At 37.3% G+C, this 20,819-nt stretch overlaps 1 protein-coding gene across 1 annotated transcript in view; it reads right to left on the reverse strand.

The window, feature by feature from the left end:
* The window catches only part of LRP2 (LDL receptor related protein 2), a 152,164-nt gene that overhangs the window by 83,546 nt on the left and 47,799 nt on the right, over positions 1 to 20,819 (reverse strand). The window contains exons 10-23 of the mRNA XM_025174591.2: positions 20,454 to 20,582; positions 17,174 to 17,343; positions 14,005 to 14,228; positions 12,327 to 12,533; positions 11,169 to 11,371; positions 9,633 to 9,773; positions 8,393 to 8,596; positions 7,330 to 7,522; positions 5,549 to 5,674; positions 4,764 to 4,894; positions 3,739 to 3,876; positions 2,453 to 2,734; positions 824 to 1,063; positions 428 to 547 (exon numbers count right to left, since the gene is read on the reverse strand). Of these exons, the coding sequence (XP_025030359.2) occupies positions 428 to 547; positions 824 to 1,063; positions 2,453 to 2,734; positions 3,739 to 3,876; positions 4,764 to 4,894; positions 5,549 to 5,674; positions 7,330 to 7,522; positions 8,393 to 8,596; positions 9,633 to 9,773; positions 11,169 to 11,371; positions 12,327 to 12,533; positions 14,005 to 14,228; positions 17,174 to 17,343; positions 20,454 to 20,582 (2,508 nt within the window). The remainder of the gene's footprint in view (positions 1 to 427; positions 548 to 823; positions 1,064 to 2,452; positions 2,735 to 3,738; positions 3,877 to 4,763; positions 4,895 to 5,548; positions 5,675 to 7,329; positions 7,523 to 8,392; positions 8,597 to 9,632; positions 9,774 to 11,168; positions 11,372 to 12,326; positions 12,534 to 14,004; positions 14,229 to 17,173; positions 17,344 to 20,453; positions 20,583 to 20,819) is intronic.

Raw genomic sequence — 20,819 nt, forward strand, 5'->3', positions numbered from 1 at the left:
CCAACAATCCCAGAGCCTTGCAACTGAAAGACCGGAGGGAAATGATTTATACCCTTTTTTAGCTTAGGGTATGTTGGAGAAATTAGGAAAACTCTGAGTACCACCTTTCAATCTTTCTGACATCAAAGAGGACACAATAAACTTTCTGACTCTGGAGAAGAAAGGGATTTCTGACTTTGGAGGAGGGAGAAGAATGTAACCACAGCAAAAACCTATGGTCCCTGATACATCTTTATGATTGCAGCCTTAATATCCCTAAACCCTGCAGGGTCAAGAGAGGACAGCATAGAGAAGTCCTATTGTGTGATCAAGTATTTGCTCGTATAGCATTTGTACCTGTTAAGTTCTTATAAGTTTATTGATTACACTCATAATGTTGAATCAGCATAACTTGAAGAAATAGTATATGACTGATCTGATACTTAACTGCAATCATGTTCATCTGCTCCATCCACACAGTCCTTGTCTCCATCACAAACATAAGATGGATCAATGCACCTGTGATCAGGACATTGAAACTGACCGAGTTCACATGCATCTGTGAAAGCTATAAACACATTTTTTTTTTTAAAAAAGGTCCAATTTAATACAAAGTCTCTCATGCATGCACTCACAGACAAATACCCACAGACATATACACAAATAATCACTTTATGCAGAATGGTATAGAGAAAAATTACAAAAACAACCCTCCAGTTGTTGAGGGCTTACAACTCCTAAAAGCCCTGGCAATAGGCCGTATGGCTAGGAATTCTGGGACTTACAAACACATCTGGATGGCTACCAATTATGGAATACACCTCTGCCTTAATCTTGTACTTACTGCAGTTCTTTTCATCTGACCCATCACCACAATCATTATCAGTGTCACAGAGCCAGACTCTGGGAATGCACTTGCTGTTATCACAAGTGAACAAGGTGGCGGGACATGACGTTGGGCCCTGTGTAGGGCAGTGAAGTTCATCACTATTGTCCAGGCAGTCATTATGCTTATCACATCGCCACCGACTGGGAATGCACTGGCCATTTCTACATGTGAAGGCTGATGCAGCACAAGAATTATCTGAGCAAAAAATAAAATAGAGAAAGAGCTTTCCACAATATGCTATGACTTCCACATAGACTAAGAACCACCAATGATTGCTTCCACCATTATTAAAGACATCAGAAAACAAGTCCTTATATCTCCTTGGAGTATATGAAGCTAAAAGACAACTTCATACAGATTTTGCAGCTATATGCCCACTACAAATTTTTATGTAGAGATTATAAATATCAATATGTCATAACATTGCCCAAGATTACTAGGATTATCTATGTATGCATCACTTTGTAAACTATAACTTGCCTTTTGTGATGAAACAAGTCACTGGCATGCAATGGCATTCAGCATATGCATTAAAATGTCTAAAACTGATAATATCTAATCTTATGTGAGAAAGCTTCTGGAATCCATAAACTTTTCCTAAGCATATAAGAGGCACATGTCTGTTCTGGAAGAAACTTGAATTTCAGAAGTATTTCAAATAATTATGCCCTTTACAGCTTCTTGATTAATACTGAGAATTTATAACAAAAACCTGAGGAAATGCAGGATAGAAATGTTTAAGTAACATCAAATTAAAATTTCCTTCAATCAAAATTGTTTTAAAATGTGTAGTCACTGAGAAATGTCCACAGTGCATTAATCTCTGGTCATAAACTCAAGTCCCAAAGTTTCTCATTATGTGCAAGTTCCTCTCACTGTTCTTACTTATCAGAACTTTTCCTCTGAAACCTTCTCAAAGCTGAGCTCTTTTAATTCTAATAGCAAACAGTGTCAAAAGCCAAAGTAAAAGCACTGTGAAATCCTATTTGAGTCATACAGTTCAGATATATTAAACTGAAAAGTTTAATCTTAAAAACAGTTTACAGGTATTTCTGCCCGGCCCTAATTCTCCATCCTTCATTTTAAGTTTTATGTAACCAAAACACCTGCTTTCAAAGTAAGACTGGTTCTAAAGGACAAGAAGAAACCAGAAACCAGTTTTGATATAATGTAATTTTTTGAATCCACAGTAGTAGTGGAATGTTCTGTACAGTGTATTTCCCCAATTTGGGGCTCACCAGATGTGTTGGATTACAGCTCCCATCATTTCCTACCATATGGCCAAATGCCATGTCAGCAGGGAATAGTGTGAGTTAAAGCGCAGCCCATCTAGAAGACAATAGGCTGAGGCAGGCTCTTAGGGACCTGTAAGTATTTCAGTGGCATACATCACTACTCATGAGCTGGATCTGCCACAATTTTTCATCTCTGCACCCTTATAATTCTCAACAAAACCATGAATTTAATGAACTTTTTTTTTTTCATCATTTGTTTATAGACTCAACAATGTCAATACTTTCAGACAGGCATCCATACCACATTTTTTTTAACAATGTCATTTTTGGATCTGTAAGCAACACTTACTCAAGGATCCACAGTTTTGTTCATCACTGTTGTCATGGCAGTCATCCACACCATCACACCGATAGAACCTGGGTACGCATCGGCCATTGCCACAAGAAAAGGAGTAAGAACCACACTGTAAAGTGGGGGGTTCATTGGATGGATCTTCAGTACAGGTCACCTGATTGGAACTCAGCTTCATGCCATAGGGGCAGCCACAAACCCTCTGAAAATTGGGGACTGGGAAACAGAAATGGCTGCAGTCTCCATTGGGATTTGTTGCTCTATTGCAGTAGTTGGAGCCTTCAAAAATACCATGAACAATGAATATACATCCATACATGAAAGATCAAAGAAACAATTTATTTGTTATGGATTGTTGGTAAATTATGGATTATTTTTTCAGGGATGTGTGTGTGTGTGTGTGTGTGTGTGTGTGTGTGTTCTCTCCTTACTGGAAAAGAAAATAAGCAGTGTTTTAAAAAAAATGAAAATATAACCCAACCCAAATTAAAGTCCTCACTGATTTCAAAGAGGTTGACATATATTCTTAAGGAGGCTATGCTATACACACTTACATAGTATTATGTACACTACCTGGAGAGAAAGCTTCACTAACTAGACTTTCTACTGAGCCCATATACATAAGAGTGTGTTACTTTCTCCCACTGAAATTATTGGTCTCATGTCCTAAGACAGTAGGATAGGCGCACCTTAGAAAAATTAAAGCAGAAACTCATTATTAGCCTCCCTGTGGAATCAATAATTTATGTTTAAAAATGTGTATGTAATGGCTAAAATAAAATCAAATTCAGCTTATTCTACTTCTAGATTCTAGAAGATTATAAGATCCTAGAAGTAAGAAGTAACTCTATTGGCCCACAGAATTCATATCATTTCCTCCAACAATTAAAAAAAAACAAGACTTGGTACTAAGTTTCAACATTTGTTTGGTTCTATTTTTGAGCAGCAGCGTTTATACTAAATCGGACAAAGTTATCTTTGGATAAGTTTTCTTGTTTTATTAATAGCTCTACTGGCAGGTTCACTATTTACTAATTAATATGAACAATTGCCTATGGCAATAAATACAGTCATACACACAAGATTAAAATGTAGCAGGATTGACTGCCTCAGAATTAAGAACACACAATTCCTGACCTGTGTAAAAACCTTAGCCAAAACTTGTATACTCCTGAACACAATTTTGCATAAGTTGAACTTCAATATGCAATCTCGTTATCAAAAAGGATGCTTTCATACAGAGGTACACATGTATATTTATTGTGTGTGACAAATAAGCCTACCTATTTGAGAATGAGCATTGTATGCTTTCACGTGCATGATGTTATTGATTCCCCTCCTGATAATGACCATTTCTCCTCCATCAGACTTTCGAACTCGAACTATTCCACCAAGCCTCCAATCTGTAAAGTATGCATAACCTGCAACCCCAACAAAACAACTGATTGTTCTTCTGTTTGAAGGACAGAAATACTAATATGACAAAGGAAGGAAAACCAAGAACCATCAACTTCTGCATGGCCAGGAGCATTCTTCTTTAGACTGTGTTTTTCAGCCACCATGGGCTGCAGTGGCAGAATAGGGAGGAATATTATATCACCCTTGGAGGGTGTGGGATTTTTAACCCAATGTTATCCTCCCTCGGCATCTGAGGAGGGGAGAGGCTCCAGTTGGCTTTCCATTAGCCTCACAAGGAAATGAAAACTGGACAGCACTCTTTTCACAACGATACAGATGTAAATGAAATCTGTGACAGATTCCTTCTCACTGAAATGGCATGATGCACCAAAATGAAACAGTGGCACAAACAGACACATAATTTATGAACTTGCCTAATGTTTGTCCCAAAATAGTTCCCAGCACACACAATGCATACAGAACTGCATGTTTTTTAGGAAGTTGCATTTTAAAAAGTAGACATTTCAGAATCTATCTATCTATCTATCTATCTATCTATCTATCTATCTATCTATCTATCTATCTATCAGGTTGCTGCATTAAAAATGCTTGTAATCAGTGGGCAATCATACGTATTAACATGCACAGAAAATACATACAGTTCATTAGGGAAGGTTCCATAAAAGAATTCCATATGTACAGTTTCTTTTAATTAGCAAAAAATAGATATAACAGATACTTGTATGCATATCTTCCAAATCAAGTCAAACTGCTCCTTGTATGTATGTAACAAACCCTGCATTTTAAAGTGTTGTGATCTATAGTCTCATGAGCTGTTGTATAGTTTTTAGGTGTGAAAAAATGAGGATTGGAAAGTGTCCAATCATTCCTGTTTTCATGTCATACTCACCTCCAAAGATAGTGAGACCAAATGGATGTGTCATCTGGTTAATGCGTTCAAGTGACCTTCTATCTAGCCCATCGAAGGTACTGTGCTCAATTTTATCAAAGAAGGCATCCACCCAATAAAGCCTTAAGGAACTGGAAGAAAAGATAATATTTTACTGAAACGTCATCCGCTTGTTTTACCAAACTGGCTTAGAACTAATGCATTGAAATCATTCCCAGCCAATCTTTGTTGATCTTAAAGAAAGTTCTCAAAAAATAAGTCAGAAACAAGGTTGTATTAAATGTTCTTCATAAACCACTGGCTCAGTGATGTCTAATCTCCAATAGCGTGCTCTCTGGTACCCAGGGCAGCTAGTTTGGAGGGTCTATTTTTTGTTTTGTTTTGTTTGTTTAAAGGGGCTTTTTCCTGGGAAGTACACCCACATAGGGAGTGGAATAGCATGATTCCTGTAGGGCCAAGCAAATTGGAATAGACAATGCCCCAAATCCAGTGATGCCCCAAGATAACATTTTCTGGATCAGCACTGTGCTTTTTAAGGTTGGTGAAAGCTTGACTCAGAATAAGTCTAGCCCCCTTTTTGAGTTGGGCTAAATTAAAGTGTAAACTGATTCTATAGTATTGTATTTCAGAAGTTCTTCCCTGGTCATTTCAAGTTTTTCCATTGTACCCAAAAATAATTGGCTGCCTTCAAACCGAACTATAACTATGTAGCTTGTATTTGCTGTTATAGTGTCCAAGTGTTGAACACCTGCTCAGAAAAACTTATTTGATTTTTTTTTTCGAACCTCCAATCAATAGCTAAGCCATTAGGCCATCCTAGTGTCGTGTTTACAATTGGTAAGGCGTGGGATCCATCACTCCAGGCTCTCATGATCTTAGCAGGGCGGAACCAATCTGTCCAAAATATGTATCTGAAAGGGAAAGGGAAATACATTAGAGTTGCAAATAATCCTCAAAATATTGGTATCCTTCCTGCAAAAAAAAAGGGAAAAAAAGCTTTCAGTAAAGATGCCCAATCCCCCAAACCAAAAGCTATCCTTTAGCAGCATTTAGATTTTAACTTTCCTCGCACAGCTTCTTTACATTCACACTTTTTACAGGACATAGTTTAGACAAAATGTTTTAAGTTGTTTTTTTCTGCTTTATATTTAAGTTGCCATGTAAGAAATTATTTTGTTCTTACACCTATGGTTAAAATTAATAAAATCTAACTGGCGGATGACTTAATAAATAATCACAATCTTTTTGAACATACAAATCATATTCATACATGGATACATTTTAAAAAGTGTTCAATTGTCTCTTCAGAGTGACTTCTAATATTTTTGCTATTGGTTAAGAAAAAGTTGTTCTTTATTGCTACAAGCTTGGGTATCCCCTCCCCATCTATTATAAATTAGTCAGAGTAAACCAGGTCCTCAGTTGGACTGATTTACATTCTTTCTGGGAAAGAAGAGCAGAAAAGAGGGAAAAAGAAAGAGAAAATCCCTTTCAGTAAAAAATCAGTCTTCTCAACCAGAGTGAGAGAAAATCTCCCTGAGCCATGGAACTCGTGTTAGGAGAGAAGCAGCCTCTCCAGAGGTCTGCCTGTGAGAATAAAACCCTGCAGAGATTTTGCCTTCTGAAATCGCTCCCAAAACCCAGCCTTAGAGCTTAGGTAAGCGAAAGACACACTCAGACTCTTCTGTAGGAACTATTTATACTGATAACAAGGCAGTGATAACCGTAACTCTTCTGCAGCAATAAGCTGTTTTCCAACCCAGAAAGAAAATCCCAGAACAAACACACCTTGGTTTTTACAGATAATGCTGCTGAATAGCTCCTCTTGTGCTGATTTTATACCACTTTGTGTTTTGCTCTGGATGATGGAATCAGTGCCAGAACCACAGGGGGTGAGGGGTGGGGGAGAGCATAAACAGAGGAAGGTTTTTGGAGGGGAGAAGAGAGGCTCTTGAACTTAAATGTTAAGGAAGATGCTTAAAACACAGAATGGCTTTTCAAGAAAGCACAGAGCAACAAGTGGTAGCCAACGGGCAGGTTCTAGAATACCCCATGAGAGATCCTGCTGGAAAGGGCATCATGAGAACAGGAGTTCACCACTCAAGGGTTTCCCAAAAGCCTTGACGGTGGTTCTCACAGCCTCCCAAATGTTACTACCAAAGTGTAAATATGAAAGTAACAGAAGGAAATATTATTAAATAAATGGGAAATAGTCACATTAACTGCCTTTTAAAACATGGATCCATATTAACTATTAATAATTAAGTTTTTGTCCAGAACCGCCTATGTTTTTGCACACATGTCCAAGTGCAGTTCTTGGCCCCATAAAAAGCTCCACCTTCCTGTCCTACAGAATGCAGGGGAGAAAATAACTTGATTGGATATTCACTTTGTTTTAATAGCCTGCACTTAAAAAACTAGCACATTAGATAGAAACATTTCTCAGACAGTGAGGTTCTGAATGGGAAGCTTCAGATATATAACACCTTCATTCTGAAGAGAGAATATAACAGGAAGACTGTATTGTGTTGTATTGCTGAACACTTCCTTTAGTTTTGAGACTTACCCAATCACTGGATGAACTACGACTGATCGAGGATTATTCAAATTCTGCAGAATAGCTCGTCTTGATTTATCAGCCAGCTTCATAACGCTAATACTCCGATACCGAGAGTCTGTCCAATAGATATTCTTTGAGATCCAGTCAAAAGCCAAATCTTCAACTCCCTCCACTCTGTTGGCTGCAAGGATTTCCCTACCTGATATTTAGAAAAATATATATCAAAATTGGAAGGAGGTGCTTTCCTGCTTTCTTTTGTAAAGCCAAATTTAATATGATAAATTATAAACATTGCATCTTAATGAAACAGCTTTCCCTATGGCCAAGCTTAGGATGAGGAAACAGTCATCTGCATGCACTGGATCCCAGAGAACTGCAGCCAGTCAAATTAAACAGACTGGAGAGATCAATAAGGCAGCTTCCAATCATGAACAGCAAACCTTCAAGATGAGCTTTTGAGAAGTGCCTTGCTAAATCACTGAATCCCTCCCCCTTTTTTGCCCAAACTTATTTAACACTGACTCAATTCAGTGGCTTTAACTTATTGTTCAGTGGGTAGAACATTCTGTGGAATACTGGAACATTTCCATTTTTCTTCCATGCCTATGTACCCATTCCAAGATTGATCCAGTAGCTTTAGGAAATAAATCTTCCAGAATGGGAAGGGCTTTATGATGTTCCATATATGGTTCAACCCTGAATCAAGTGGTGTTCCCTATGACATTCCTTCCTTAGGTTTTCCACACCCTTATTCACAGAACATGCTAGCCACAAAGTGCTCTGTTTAATTCTGGCTTAGCATGATGTGTAAAATCAGCCATTATAGTTTGTAAATCCTGGCTTATGTCTTAGTGATTTGTATGGACCCAAATAATGATTAAAACAAGATAGCTTAGTGTGACATGCAAACAATGTAATCAGCACTGCAAAACCCTCCTCTGAACAAGATGTGCTGAACCATGCATTTAATATGGAAATGGACTTTCAACTGTTGTGAAATATAATGACACAGTTATTAATTCTATTGAAGAGGTAATAAGAAAGGCAGATCAAGAGAGGTAAATATTACCTGTGCCATCGGTTTTTTGTTTATAGATTATATCTTTAGTAGTATCTGAATAAATAATGGTGTCCTCTTGGGCACAGAAGTCAATTCCAACAAAGTATGAAGGACTTCCTGTTATAGGAGTTATTACATCTTCCTGAGTGGAAAGATTGAATGGGATTCCACGCACAGCTAGCTGGGAGGAGAAGAGCAGAAACTGCTGCACAGCTGTAGAAGAAAAGCCCCCCAAAAGAGTTTGCTTATTTTAAGGCTACAGCAAACCTAAAAAAAATTTTTTTTTTAACTTTTTAAAAAATTTAATTTCAGGAAAGTCAAAAAGCAACTATTAGTATACAAGCACAATGCTGGAAGAGAAAATCAGTTAAACATGAAAGAAGAAGTGAACAATTATAATAAAGTATACAGAGAAGAAGCAAAAGAAGTAGTAAGACTGGAGGATACGCAACGCAGCAAACTCAGTGTCTGGTCACTGACACTTAGGTGCCTATCAGGGTCCTTGGCAGATGCCTCAAATCAAATTCAAATCCTTCCAAGCAAGATGCTCCCAGAATTCTCATTAGCAGGATTGGAGGTGAAAGAGATGCGTTTACAAGAATTTCACCAACTGAACTGATTCCCATTTAAAACCAATAATATATTAGGATGGAGACTTCAAAGTTTTTTTTTTTCTAACAGCCTTCCTGGGATCCAGCAAGGGGGCAGGTTTTTTTCAGTGATAATGGAGAAGCTGGAAGATGCTTCTTTACATAACCGTCTCCTGAAACTTTTATCAGTATGGGACCCAATCACTGCATCAGTACCTTTACTATAACTTCCACAATGGAAGAAAGGTGGGTAAACAGATGTGATAAAAAAATAAGGGATACATCCAATTATGAAACTTTAGGTCGTACACATTGACTCATCTGCTCACCTAAGTACCTCTGAAATCAATCAACTGACTTAATCACAGGAAAAGCATGTCTAGATGTCACCTAGACTTTACTGTCTACATCTAAGCCTTTCTGAGATATTAGGGTATGAATAAGGCAAGTATTAAGGGTATACCTCCTTCAGATTCAAAAGCAAAATGGTGCTTGGGAGAGCATGTGGGCATTCACATAGCACTAGTCTGAAGTTACTAAAGGCTTATATAAGTTCATCACTGTCTGGCCCTAGAGTGCTTTTCAAAACCAAGGAGAAAAGGTAGTTGATATGATCATCCATGGAAGTGCTACTAACATATGTCCATGGCAGTCCTTACCAACGCAGCGTCGTCCATCAGTGTGCAAGTCAAAGCCCAGCACGCATTTGCAGCGGTACCCTAGACCATCATTGTCAGTTTTGTGACTGAGAACACAAATCTGTTCACATCCACCATTATTACCACTGCAAGGATTTCTTACTGGAAGACAATATATTTAATAAATTTAACATATGCCATCAGATGTATATGAAGTTTTTAATTTCACTGACATTTCTCATGTATACACCCACTCCTCAATTAGTGACTACCTCGGTTAGTGACCATTTGCAAATACAACAATAATAAATGGTAATAAAAAATTCATTTTCTGACCAATGAATGCATTTACAACAAAATTTTGTGCACCCAACAATAATGCATGCTGGAGTGAGAGTAACACTGGCATAGCTGTACAAGAGAACTTTATGTTGATGAAGATTCTCAGTCATCCAGGTTGAATTATCTGGAGGCTGAGTCATGGCAACTGGACTTCTTTTCTTTTTTGGTTTGATATGTTTCGCTGCTTGTCCAATTTAACGTATTTAATACGAAACGCATTAAACCAAAAAAGAAAAGAAGTCCAGTTGCTATGACTCAGCCTCCAGATAAGAGAACTTTATCTGAATGAGGTAGCCGCAACCAATGATCTTCACAGCATCTCTCTCTCTCTTTCAGTCCCATGTTAGTTTAGTGACCATTTCGCTTAACAGCCTGATTGCTGGAATGGAACTTGGTTGTTAAATAAGGAGTGGTGTAGAGACAAAGAATATTACATAGTACCCTACTTCTATAATTTGAAGGTCTGCTAAAATGTATTTTGTATCTGCAATTCCCATTAAAACTGTATGTACCAGTCCAAGCATAGTTATATATACTCACCCACAGTAAATACAGCCTATTCACTTAAATAGACTTTCTCAAACTGGTACATTCTGGAGGTGCTGGGATTTTGACCATACTGACTGGGAATTGCTCTACAGTCAGCTGGCACGAGCTTATTCACTGCTTTGGCTAGTGAGTTAACAGAAAACCAATTCTAAACAATCTGTCCCTCTTTTTCAAACTGATAGCATTGACCATTTTTTCAGGAGATCCTTATGCTCATCATAAGAGGATTTTCGTAAAGATGCTTAATCAGAATGTGCTTCGCATGAATTCAGTGTCAGACTTTGCTGTACTATCAGGCTGAAGCCTGACTGCAAATTAGCCCATTCAGTAATTGAAATCTCATTGTTTTCAATGATAAGAAATCAACAGAATTAAATGGTTTTACACTGGGCAGGGATGGTCTACCTGCAGCTTAGAGACATCGGTGACCTTGGGCTAATTTCAAAAGCTGTAGGCAACTCAGACCATTAGTTAAAGCTATTTGCAGGATATGAACCGGGGGGGGGGGGGAGAACAGAACAGAAAAAAGCAGAAAAAGAGCTGACATTTTTCATTCTGGCCTCACTAGGGCATTTGTGCAGCCCAGTTATCAGTGCTTTCTAACAGTTAAGCTATGGTAAGGCCGGTGTAAAATCGCTTTCAGCAATCCTGTCTCATTTTACTCACCATATGGCTGTCGGAAAGCATGATAAATTGTCACTCCATATGGACGCAGGGAAGACTGAAAAATCACTTGTGGGTTGGAATCTGCAAATTTATTGGCTTTCATCACTGCCATTTTTGTCCAATCAGTAAAATACACAGAATGTTCAAAAAGACTTATTCCGTAGGGATGTGGAATCAATGAACCTCCATGAGCAACTGTTTTCCTGTTAAAGGTATATTTTTAGAAATACTGAAAGTAACAGTTTATAGTCTACAAATAATTCACGATGCTTTACTCCTATGAAAAAGACTACACAAACATCACAGAAATGACCTAGGCAATTATAAACAAAGAATAAGTCCAACGAAGAAGAAAAATCACAATGAATAAAAAAAATGTGAACGCTAGCAACCAAAGATGCAAGGAACAAAAGTTCAGAAGGGAGTTTAACACTCTGCTTTGTTTAAAAAAGGAGGAAAATTAAAAAATCAACAAAAGGAATCTTACTTTTGCTTTCTTGAAGGAATGTTACAGTTGTACCTTCATGCAGTACAAGTTATTTTATCTTAGGGAAAGGCTATTCTATTTGTGTTCTTTTTCCTAAAGGCCAGAAGTGGCCTTGGAAAGTGCAGATTACAAGGAAAAACAAAGATAGCAATAAAAGCTTTAAAAGTTTTCTGCTGCAAACAAAAGAAGTAAGAATTTGCAGAGAGCGTGGAGCAATGTCAGGAGCTATACCTACAACAGGGAGATCCTTTCCTATGCTTGCTTATTAGGGAGGGAGCAGTAGTTAGAGTCCAGGAATTCTTTTCCTTTCTCACCAATCATATGCAAATCTTTATATGCAATATGATAATATTCTTTTCTGCAGCTATCCGTCTACGATCAGCATAGCAAGGGCATTCTTCTCCTTTATCTGGCACCCAGAGATCAGTGCACGCAACAGGGAGTCCTTGCCACCTTTCTACTGATTATCATATCTCTGACCAAATACAGAGACTGAAGGACAGAAATTAATATCTCAATCTCACACATGTCTTAACAGCCTTTAAAGTACATATGCTTAATGGAAATTCATGACAGGACACTTTTAATCTGATGCAGCTCATTCAATTAAAAACATGTAAACAAGCAAAAGTAAATGACCCACTTTGTGTTTTATTAAGATCTTTTCCTACCTCTGTAGCCCATCGTAGGTCACCGTTTCAATATAATCAAATCGGCTGTCTACCCAGTAGAGTCTCTTTGATATAATATCCAAAGTTATCCCAGCTGGCCATCCCAATTTTGTTTTAACCAAGTCCAGACGGTTTGTTCCATCCATGAAGGCTCTTTCTACTTTAGGATCACCAGAAAGACTATCCCAATCTGAGAAAAATAAATAACTATAAAAGAAAGAGAAAAGAGAAGAACTATATTAAAGAAAACTATATTTCTTCAGTCTTTAGATAAATGATACAAAGACCTGGCTTACACAACACAGTAAGCAGCAATATGGCTTGTCTGGATTGGGCCAACTGTGGTTTATGCAATTTGCTATGCTTAAACAAACCATGATTTAGCATCAAGTGGGAACCCAGCTGAAGAATTCTGTGGCACTTTAAAGATTGAAATGCTTATTCTGGCATTATATTTTCAGGCATAAAAATCCATTAATAATAGGTGCAGAAAGCACTACCCTATTGGCAGATACATTTAGTTTTCATGGAATGCTATGATAACTTTCAGTGCATGTCACTAGCTGACATGTGCAAAATTGCAGCCATTATCATGCAAAGCTTTATGCTGAGGAATCCACACAGAGACTTCATATGCATCAGATCACTTTACATTTCTTTGGACTCTGTTCTGTATATGTTGTACAGCTGAACTTCCCAATAACTAAAAGTTCTCTGTGAGACATGTAAATCAATAAAATCATAATAAATAAAAAACTAGGTAACATAACACTTACAAGAAAAAGAAAAGCGAGCTTCTGCAAGCACTAAAAACAATTCTTAAATGCCCAAGTTTAGGAAATAATTTTAAATATCCAAAATGCAAACATCAGCATTGAAGAAGATAAATGAAATACGTAATGTTCCAAGTAGATAACAAGATGGCAGTGGTCTGTTACAAACAGCAAACTCTGGAGAGATCTCAAAAAGAAGCTACAGAGATCCCAAACTATATTCCAAATCATATCTTATATGAAACTACTTATCTACATATCCAGTTCAAGATAGGATGAAAGAAGACTGACAACAAACCCAATTTCCTATTTTGTACAGAGAAATACAGTCGGTCTTAACGCCACACAGAAAACAAATAAACCATCTAGCACAATCCTGGCTGAATTCTACAGAAGACAGATGATTATTGAATCAGGTATTCCCCCACAAACACACAATTAAGTGGATTTCCCTCTTGATGAATGGATATTATATGCAAATGATTTATTTTCAGCTAAGCAGAAATGTCACTGTGGTTTGTAAATCATGATTTGTGACTCATTCTTTGTAAAACACAGTTGAGCGTTGACCTTTGGGAAAAGACCTTTTGAACTAAAAAATATGAGATGTGGCGTGCAGCACCATCTTCTCCAGACCCTGCTCCTGTAACAGGGTTCGGCATCTGTCTACCATTCTCACCGCAGGTACAAAGCTGAGAGAGTTGCAGCACTTCCTTTGCTCTTTTCTCCATAAAATGTCCAGATCAAGAAAAGAAATAAGAAGTAAAGACTGGAATAGAATTCCTAGGGAAGGAGTAGGGAGTAAAGAGCACCATTCCTCCATCAATTCCTAGTAATATTTTATTGAGCAATTTGTGATGCATTAAAAAAAAATAGCAAGCCTTCTAATCAATGTCATCACTTACCCAACAGTAGGATCAACAGCGATTCCTCTAGGGTTCCCCAAACCTTCTGCAATCAAAGTTACACGGTTGGTTCCATCCAAATTCACCAAATCAATTCTATTGACACTGGTCTCCACTATATACAGCTTATTGTTAATCCAGTCTACAGCTAGGTTTTCTGGTGTGTCAACTGAAATATTTAAAACTTCATAGATATCTGAGCCATCAATGTTGACAGAAAAAACCTGAAAATAAAGTAATTGTGCTTTAGGACATAGGATATGTTTTCAGGGCCACTTTCAGGGTACAATTTCCAAGCACAAAAATCCTGCATGCATTTATTTGTAAGAGGAATTATGAAAACATTGGTCCTATGCAGGTATTAAGTCCCCAATTTCTTAACCATTTCTTTCATTCTCTTCAATGTGAATCCTCTCATCTCTCTTCAGTGTGAATTCTCCTCTTTCAAATTGTTATATCTGCACTGGCAGTAATCATAGCCTCCAGTCTTAATCAATGTTTAAAAACAGAGTCTGGTTTTGGAGAGACCAAACTACTTCCCTATAACTGGTAATCTGAGTGGTCATCTGTACATTCATGCATATAGGTTTATACCCAGAGAGACCATATATGTGAATTACTGTCCAATGAAAAATAATCCTGGTTATGATGAAAACTGCTTAGAGTTATACAAGGTAAGCCTTCCTGGAAATGTAATGTTTGACTATAATTAAAGGAAGTAAGGGAGGTGGAATTTACACAGGAGATAGGGAGCAAGGGGGAAAGCATACAATCTTGTAACATACTCCCAATGTAGAGGATTAGAGTAATTATGTAAATCAATATTCAAATTCCACTTAAAAGGCACTCCAAAAGTAGTAATGGAACCTTTTATTTTGCTCACCACCTCTCCTGACAAAACTCCTTTTGCTTTAAATCAAAATAAATTATTTTACATTGCCATTCTGTGAATGGAAGATTTTTTCCCATTCATGGAAGGGCCTGATATCCAGGGGAAATTTCTGCTAAAGAGAACCCATTTTTTCCTGATTCTCCTTTCACTGTTATCAGCTGGCTTAAAGGCAGAACATGTAGAAAAATAAATGTGGAAATTTAATTGCATTGATATCATTAATACACTTATTATAATATATAAGAATTTATGAAGGAAAGACACTACTGAAATAAAGGCCTATGAAGAGAAAACTTTTGTATACCTTCTATTTAGTCTTTCATTTCTTAGGCAGAGGGACTGAAGTTAGTGGAAAAGCAAAAATGGTTGGACTTCCAAAGGAAGAAATGGTGGATTGAAGATGGCTCCGCAAAAAGCAGAGCCAATATCCACAGCGAAGGACGAAGAGCTAATGAGAAGACTGGCTCTTCGGAAATTCTCCAGACAAGGAGAGGTGGACATGCATTCTGAACAGTTGTTCCTCACAAGGAGATCACAAGACAGTGGTCCCTGGCAGGTTTTGAGCATTGGGAGATGACAGGAATAGCCATCTTGCTCACAACCATGGTCAGCACTTTTTAAAGGACACTAAGTTCTCAAACTTCCTTTTCTAATCAGGTTCAGAAATTGCTTGTTAACTACTTTTAAGCTATTAGAGACCTTTGGATTGACAAGTCTGAAAACACCAGGTGAGTTTTCTTTCAATTCCAAATGAAAGAACATTTTAATCATAAGTTTAAGAATTTTTAAAAATTGAAAAACAGCAAAAAGCTAAATAAGACTTTGACTGTAGAAATGTATAAACAGATTAAGGGTCCAGATAAATTTGGAATAAGGTTTTGGAATTAATTATAAAGAATCCTTTCCAAGGGAAATAGATTTGTTTGAACTTTGGCAAGACAAAGAAAAGCAATTTTAAAAATTGGACACAAATTGGATTTGTCTATAGATAAGAGATGGGATATGGGATGAAGAGTTCATTGGTTATATACTAAGAAGGGGTAAAGAGTTACAAAAATTGTTTATACTTGTGATGAAGATCAGAAGTCACTTCTTTATTTCTTTCATCTCTCTTTACTATATTCTCACTTTTCTTTCTTTTCTTTTTTTCTATTTTCTGTTTTTTTCTCCTCTGCGTCTTTCACTTTTTCTTTCTATTCTTCTTTCTTTTAGTTTGTATTAGATTTTACTATTGGAATAAACACCTACCACTTTTTAACTCGGAAAATTGTACTGGTGCTTTGGATGCTAAACTTGGATTATTTCAGTCTTGGCTGAATTAATCCGATGAGCTGCTTTCACACCATATATTGAATCACAAACCAAAAGAAAAGAAAAACTAAGCAAACCACTAACCCACTAAAGTTTAATATGAAGCACAAACCTGATTACAGTGTATGTTGGCCGATTCCTGTATAATTCATAGTAACAAGCAAACTACCTTATGGCTTAGCTGAAGTAAACATCAATCTAAATAGGTATCACCATCCAACTCCATGAAAGGCCACCGTAAGGAGAAGGGTAAAGATTAGGTAATTAAGCCCTGATATAATTCAAGGAAGCAAGGAAAACCTTGCTTGTAAGAAGAAGCTTACACTAGGAGAAAATCCCTTGCTTTCAATGCACTTGAAAGAGAGAGGAAGAAAAGCCTTCCGATTCTATAACCTATATTTACAAAATCAATGCTTTAAAACTACCAAGCATAATTGAGCCATATTATTATAAGCATCCTTCAGGTAAAAAGTAACAGCAAAAGCAAGGCAATGAAAGAAAGCAATGAAATGAAAATATTGGCCTGCAGCACGATAGACTGTCAATATTTCTTGCCCAAAGCTCAATTATACTAATATACTTGAGAAATATCTTACGTCTATCTTCCCAGAAAACACAGCACTTCCACATTTTAAATGATCAGGTTTCAAGAAACTGCAACCGAGAATACGTCCAGTTTTGAAAGAATGTACTATTTCTCTTAATTAGGTTTTTGGACTCTCTTTCCGATAATATTAAGAGCTGTTCAAGATGATGCCATAGCATAATGCATGCTTTGTTCAATATATTACATGTAAAAGCATAGCTTAGAAATGTCGTAATTATCAAAAGAACCATCTCAGAGTTCGTTTTTGTTAGAAAACAAAGAAAGGCTCTGCATCTGTTCACAGAAATGAAAAGTTATCAACACATACTATTCTTGGATGCCTTTGCTTCCAAGAAAACTATTTGTACATTTTCATCTACCTTATCTTGCACCGTATCAGTCCAAAATATCCTACGCAGCTGAAAATGAAAATCCACACCAACAGCCACTCCACGATTCCGGGATTGTATCAGAGTTCGAAAATTTCTTCCATGAATGTCTCCAATCAACAAATCGCGGCCGTTGGAAAAAATGATAGAGGCAACTCCAGCTGAAAGTATGGATGACATTGCTGTAACATTTATTTTGCAAATGGGTATGACTTTCCAAATTAAATACAAGATACAGACCTCCTTCAATGCCTACTTTGACAGGACACCCAAGACTACTGCAGTATAAAACTAATGAATATTTTTAAAAGCCCCCCCCTTAAAAAAAAAATACCTAAGAAGAAAAATGCAGACCATCCATTTGGTGTCTACTTCTATACCTGTTCTGTCTCCAACCATCAGATGTAGTTCCTGGCCACCAAAATGTTGCCCGACCTATTCTGTAATAATCTTAATAAGCAATGAAGTCATAATTTTCCAAACACTCTCTAAATATGTTGGAACTACAATCCCCCAAAGCAGCTTAACACTGAATACAACATAAGATCTTTAAAACATTACATGTAACAAGGAGAAAACAATACTTTACAAACAAGGTATCAGTGTAAATGCAGTTAGATCTATATGGATGATTAGGTAACTGGGTGATGCAACTTATTATAGTTGTGTTAATTGTTTATAACATTCATGCATGCAATAATAATAATTTTGGAAGTGCTTGAAATGGAGTGTTTTTGAATGGAACTGTTCCTAAACACTCTGTGTCAGGCTTAACACCTTTCTAAAATACTCAGAAATAATGTATTACATGATCAAAATAGCAGTTTCACGCTCAGAACAGGACATTTGGTGAAGTTGGAAAAGTCTGAGACAAAACATTTTGCACACCCTTATCCAGAGGACTCAAACCATCACAAGTATCACATGAGAAATAGTTCATTATTCTGAGCTTCGCAAAATGAAAGTTTTGATACAGAAAATCTCTATGAATTAAAGAAATGAACTAAATACAGAAAATCTCTATGAATAAAAAAGGAAGAAAAGGAAGGTTTTTTTTTTTAAAAAAATCTTTAATACGAAACAGAGCAACTTTTTCACTGTTTCACTCTGGCCAATCATCTAGCAGTACTTCTGATTAACCAGAATGATATGTGGTTTGGTTGTTTTTTAAAAAAATATAAACCCCTTAAAATATTAGCCAGATTTATCCTCTCAGAAGAGACAGCATCCCTGAAAATTATTTCCAGTTCTGATAAGAAATATAAATGACATTGGCAATTCTTTTTAAAGAACAATAATTAAATTAAATTAAATTAAATTAAATTAAATTAAATTAAATTAAATTAAATTAAATTAAATTAAATTAAATTAAATTAAATAATAATGCTTTGTTTTCAACATAGCAAATGTCTCCTCCTCATAAGAGACAATAATTCTTGCAAATTTAGCTCAATTTCAGATTATCTTTATAGAAAATATGATTATACATTCTCTCACACAGAAAAAAAGTAACTGAATTTGGTGCTTTCCAGTTACAATTAATGGGGAAACATGGAGGTCTGGGGTTTTGAATCAAGTTTAAGATACGAGCCTAAACTTAAGATTTTGGTTCCAAATTGGTCCAATATTTTTTCCCCTCAAATCACCTTATCAGGGTTCACACCTCTAATAATGCACTCTCTCCAGTAACACTGTTGGGGTGGAAATTGTGATTTCTTGCCAACAGATTGTTTCGGTGACCTTGCTATTTGGCAGAATGAGAGAAAAGACAAGGGTGTCCTCTTGATCTGCCAAACAGCAAGGCCACTGAAACAATCTGTTGATAAGAAAAAAACAGTGTGCCTTTAGAGATCTAGAATTACAACCTGAGTGACTGACAGAACCAAGGAAGAAGAGAAAAGGAGGGGGTTGCCACATTGGGGGCCAAGAATACAAAGCAAGAGTGATTGCCCAAAGCAGGGAACTGCTTCCTAATCTCGTGAGGCTTTATACACCTAGACCACGATGGGGGTTCAGCATGGGCCTAGGAGTACAGCCACCCCTGAGCACAGGGCTGCGCTTTTCACCCTAAAGCAGTAGCAAGGAGGAATGGTGGCAGTGGTGATGGGTGCTGGTCCCAGCCACATCCAAAACTGTGACAGCCCTTCAGGGCTGTGGCCCCTTGGTCTCAATGGATTCACTTTTTTCTTTGCCTAAGAGAGGATCCATGGCACCTGGCTGAGATTGGCAAGCTATTGCCTACTTCAGACCATTGCCCGTCTGCTGGGTATGGATGTAAGGAGAAGGCTGCACCAAATGACCTAGAGGGGCCATCAGTTCAAGACTCCTGCTCTATTCCGTACTACTAGTGAAAGATGTAAGTTGGACCTCAATCCTTAACAGAAAAGAAACAGTCTATGCATATTCAAAGTAGCCAGGAAATATTGTTAATTACTCTTTCAGGAAAGTATATTAATATATAGACACACATACCTATGTATAAAAGATTGTAATTATAGTACATACAACTTTATACAATACAGCCTTATTTATATTTGATATATATATTATCTCTAGTTACTAGAACATTGTAACTCTACAGAATAGTTATTAGAATAGTCACTGTACAGAATAAGTGAAAGGAACGTTTCTTAAAAAGCAGTGGAGTGAGCAGAGCCCCCCTCCCTTCTCAAAGCATATTAAATAGCTGGGTCCTCAGGAAGGCTCCCTCAGCTGCCTTAAGGCACAGAACACAATTCTGCTGGGACTGCCAGAAAAACAAGTGGCTATACATCCAGTAAGCCTCCCCAAAGATGCAGCTACTTTAACGCTTCAAGGAGAAGTGCTTCCTTCATGCTAAGACACTTTCCAAAGCATCCCATCCATCCATGGATAAAACTAAAATAGACTCTCAAACGTTACCCATGAAACTAAACGAAGCTTATGAGTGTTTCACTTCAGATACCTGCACTGCCCCCCCCCCCAATGAAGAAAGCTGGAGAAATGCACTGCCTGGTCTTTCATCAGCAAGTCACTAACAGTAAATAGATAGGAGAGGTAGTGACAGTATCGTGTTGGGAGGCACTGTGATATTGTAAGAATGCCAGCATTATTCTCAAGGACAGGCATATAATTGGCTTTTCTTTCAAATACCTGCAATATTTTTACTTGTAAGCTGTCTAGAGTCACTTCTATAGTGAGATGGATGGTGTATAAATTTGATTAATCAATAAATAAATGTTAGTTGTACAGGGAAAGAGGGGGGAATCGGCATCTAGAACTACTGACTCACAGGAGGCATTGGCTCGGCAGTGACGGTGATGCTCCAGAACATACCCTTCGGTACAACGACACTGATGGTGACCAACACGATCTTCACACTCTTGGTCACAAATGCCCCACATCTTGCAGTCATCAAAGTCTATAACACAATTAACATTCAAGAAGTGCATGCTTTTCCTTCTATTTACAGGGTCCTACCCACAACAAATATAGATTCCCCTTCCTCTAATATGAAAATGTCAAATCTGCTGTTCCTTCAAAAGTGCACTCTTATGGCCAAAACAGACAATGACAATAGAGTTTTGCAATCAGGGATCTCCTCTTTGTCTTGTAAAAATTAATAGCTGCTGTGGAAGACTGACTGTGATCAACTTTC

Source organism: Python bivittatus, unplaced genomic scaffold (assembly GCF_059951505.1).
Source record: "Python bivittatus isolate LINGU-HERP-01145 unplaced genomic scaffold, Pbiv_v1 ctg000480_np1212, whole genome shotgun sequence".
NCBI lineage: Eukaryota > Metazoa > Chordata > Lepidosauria > Squamata > Pythonidae > Python > Python bivittatus.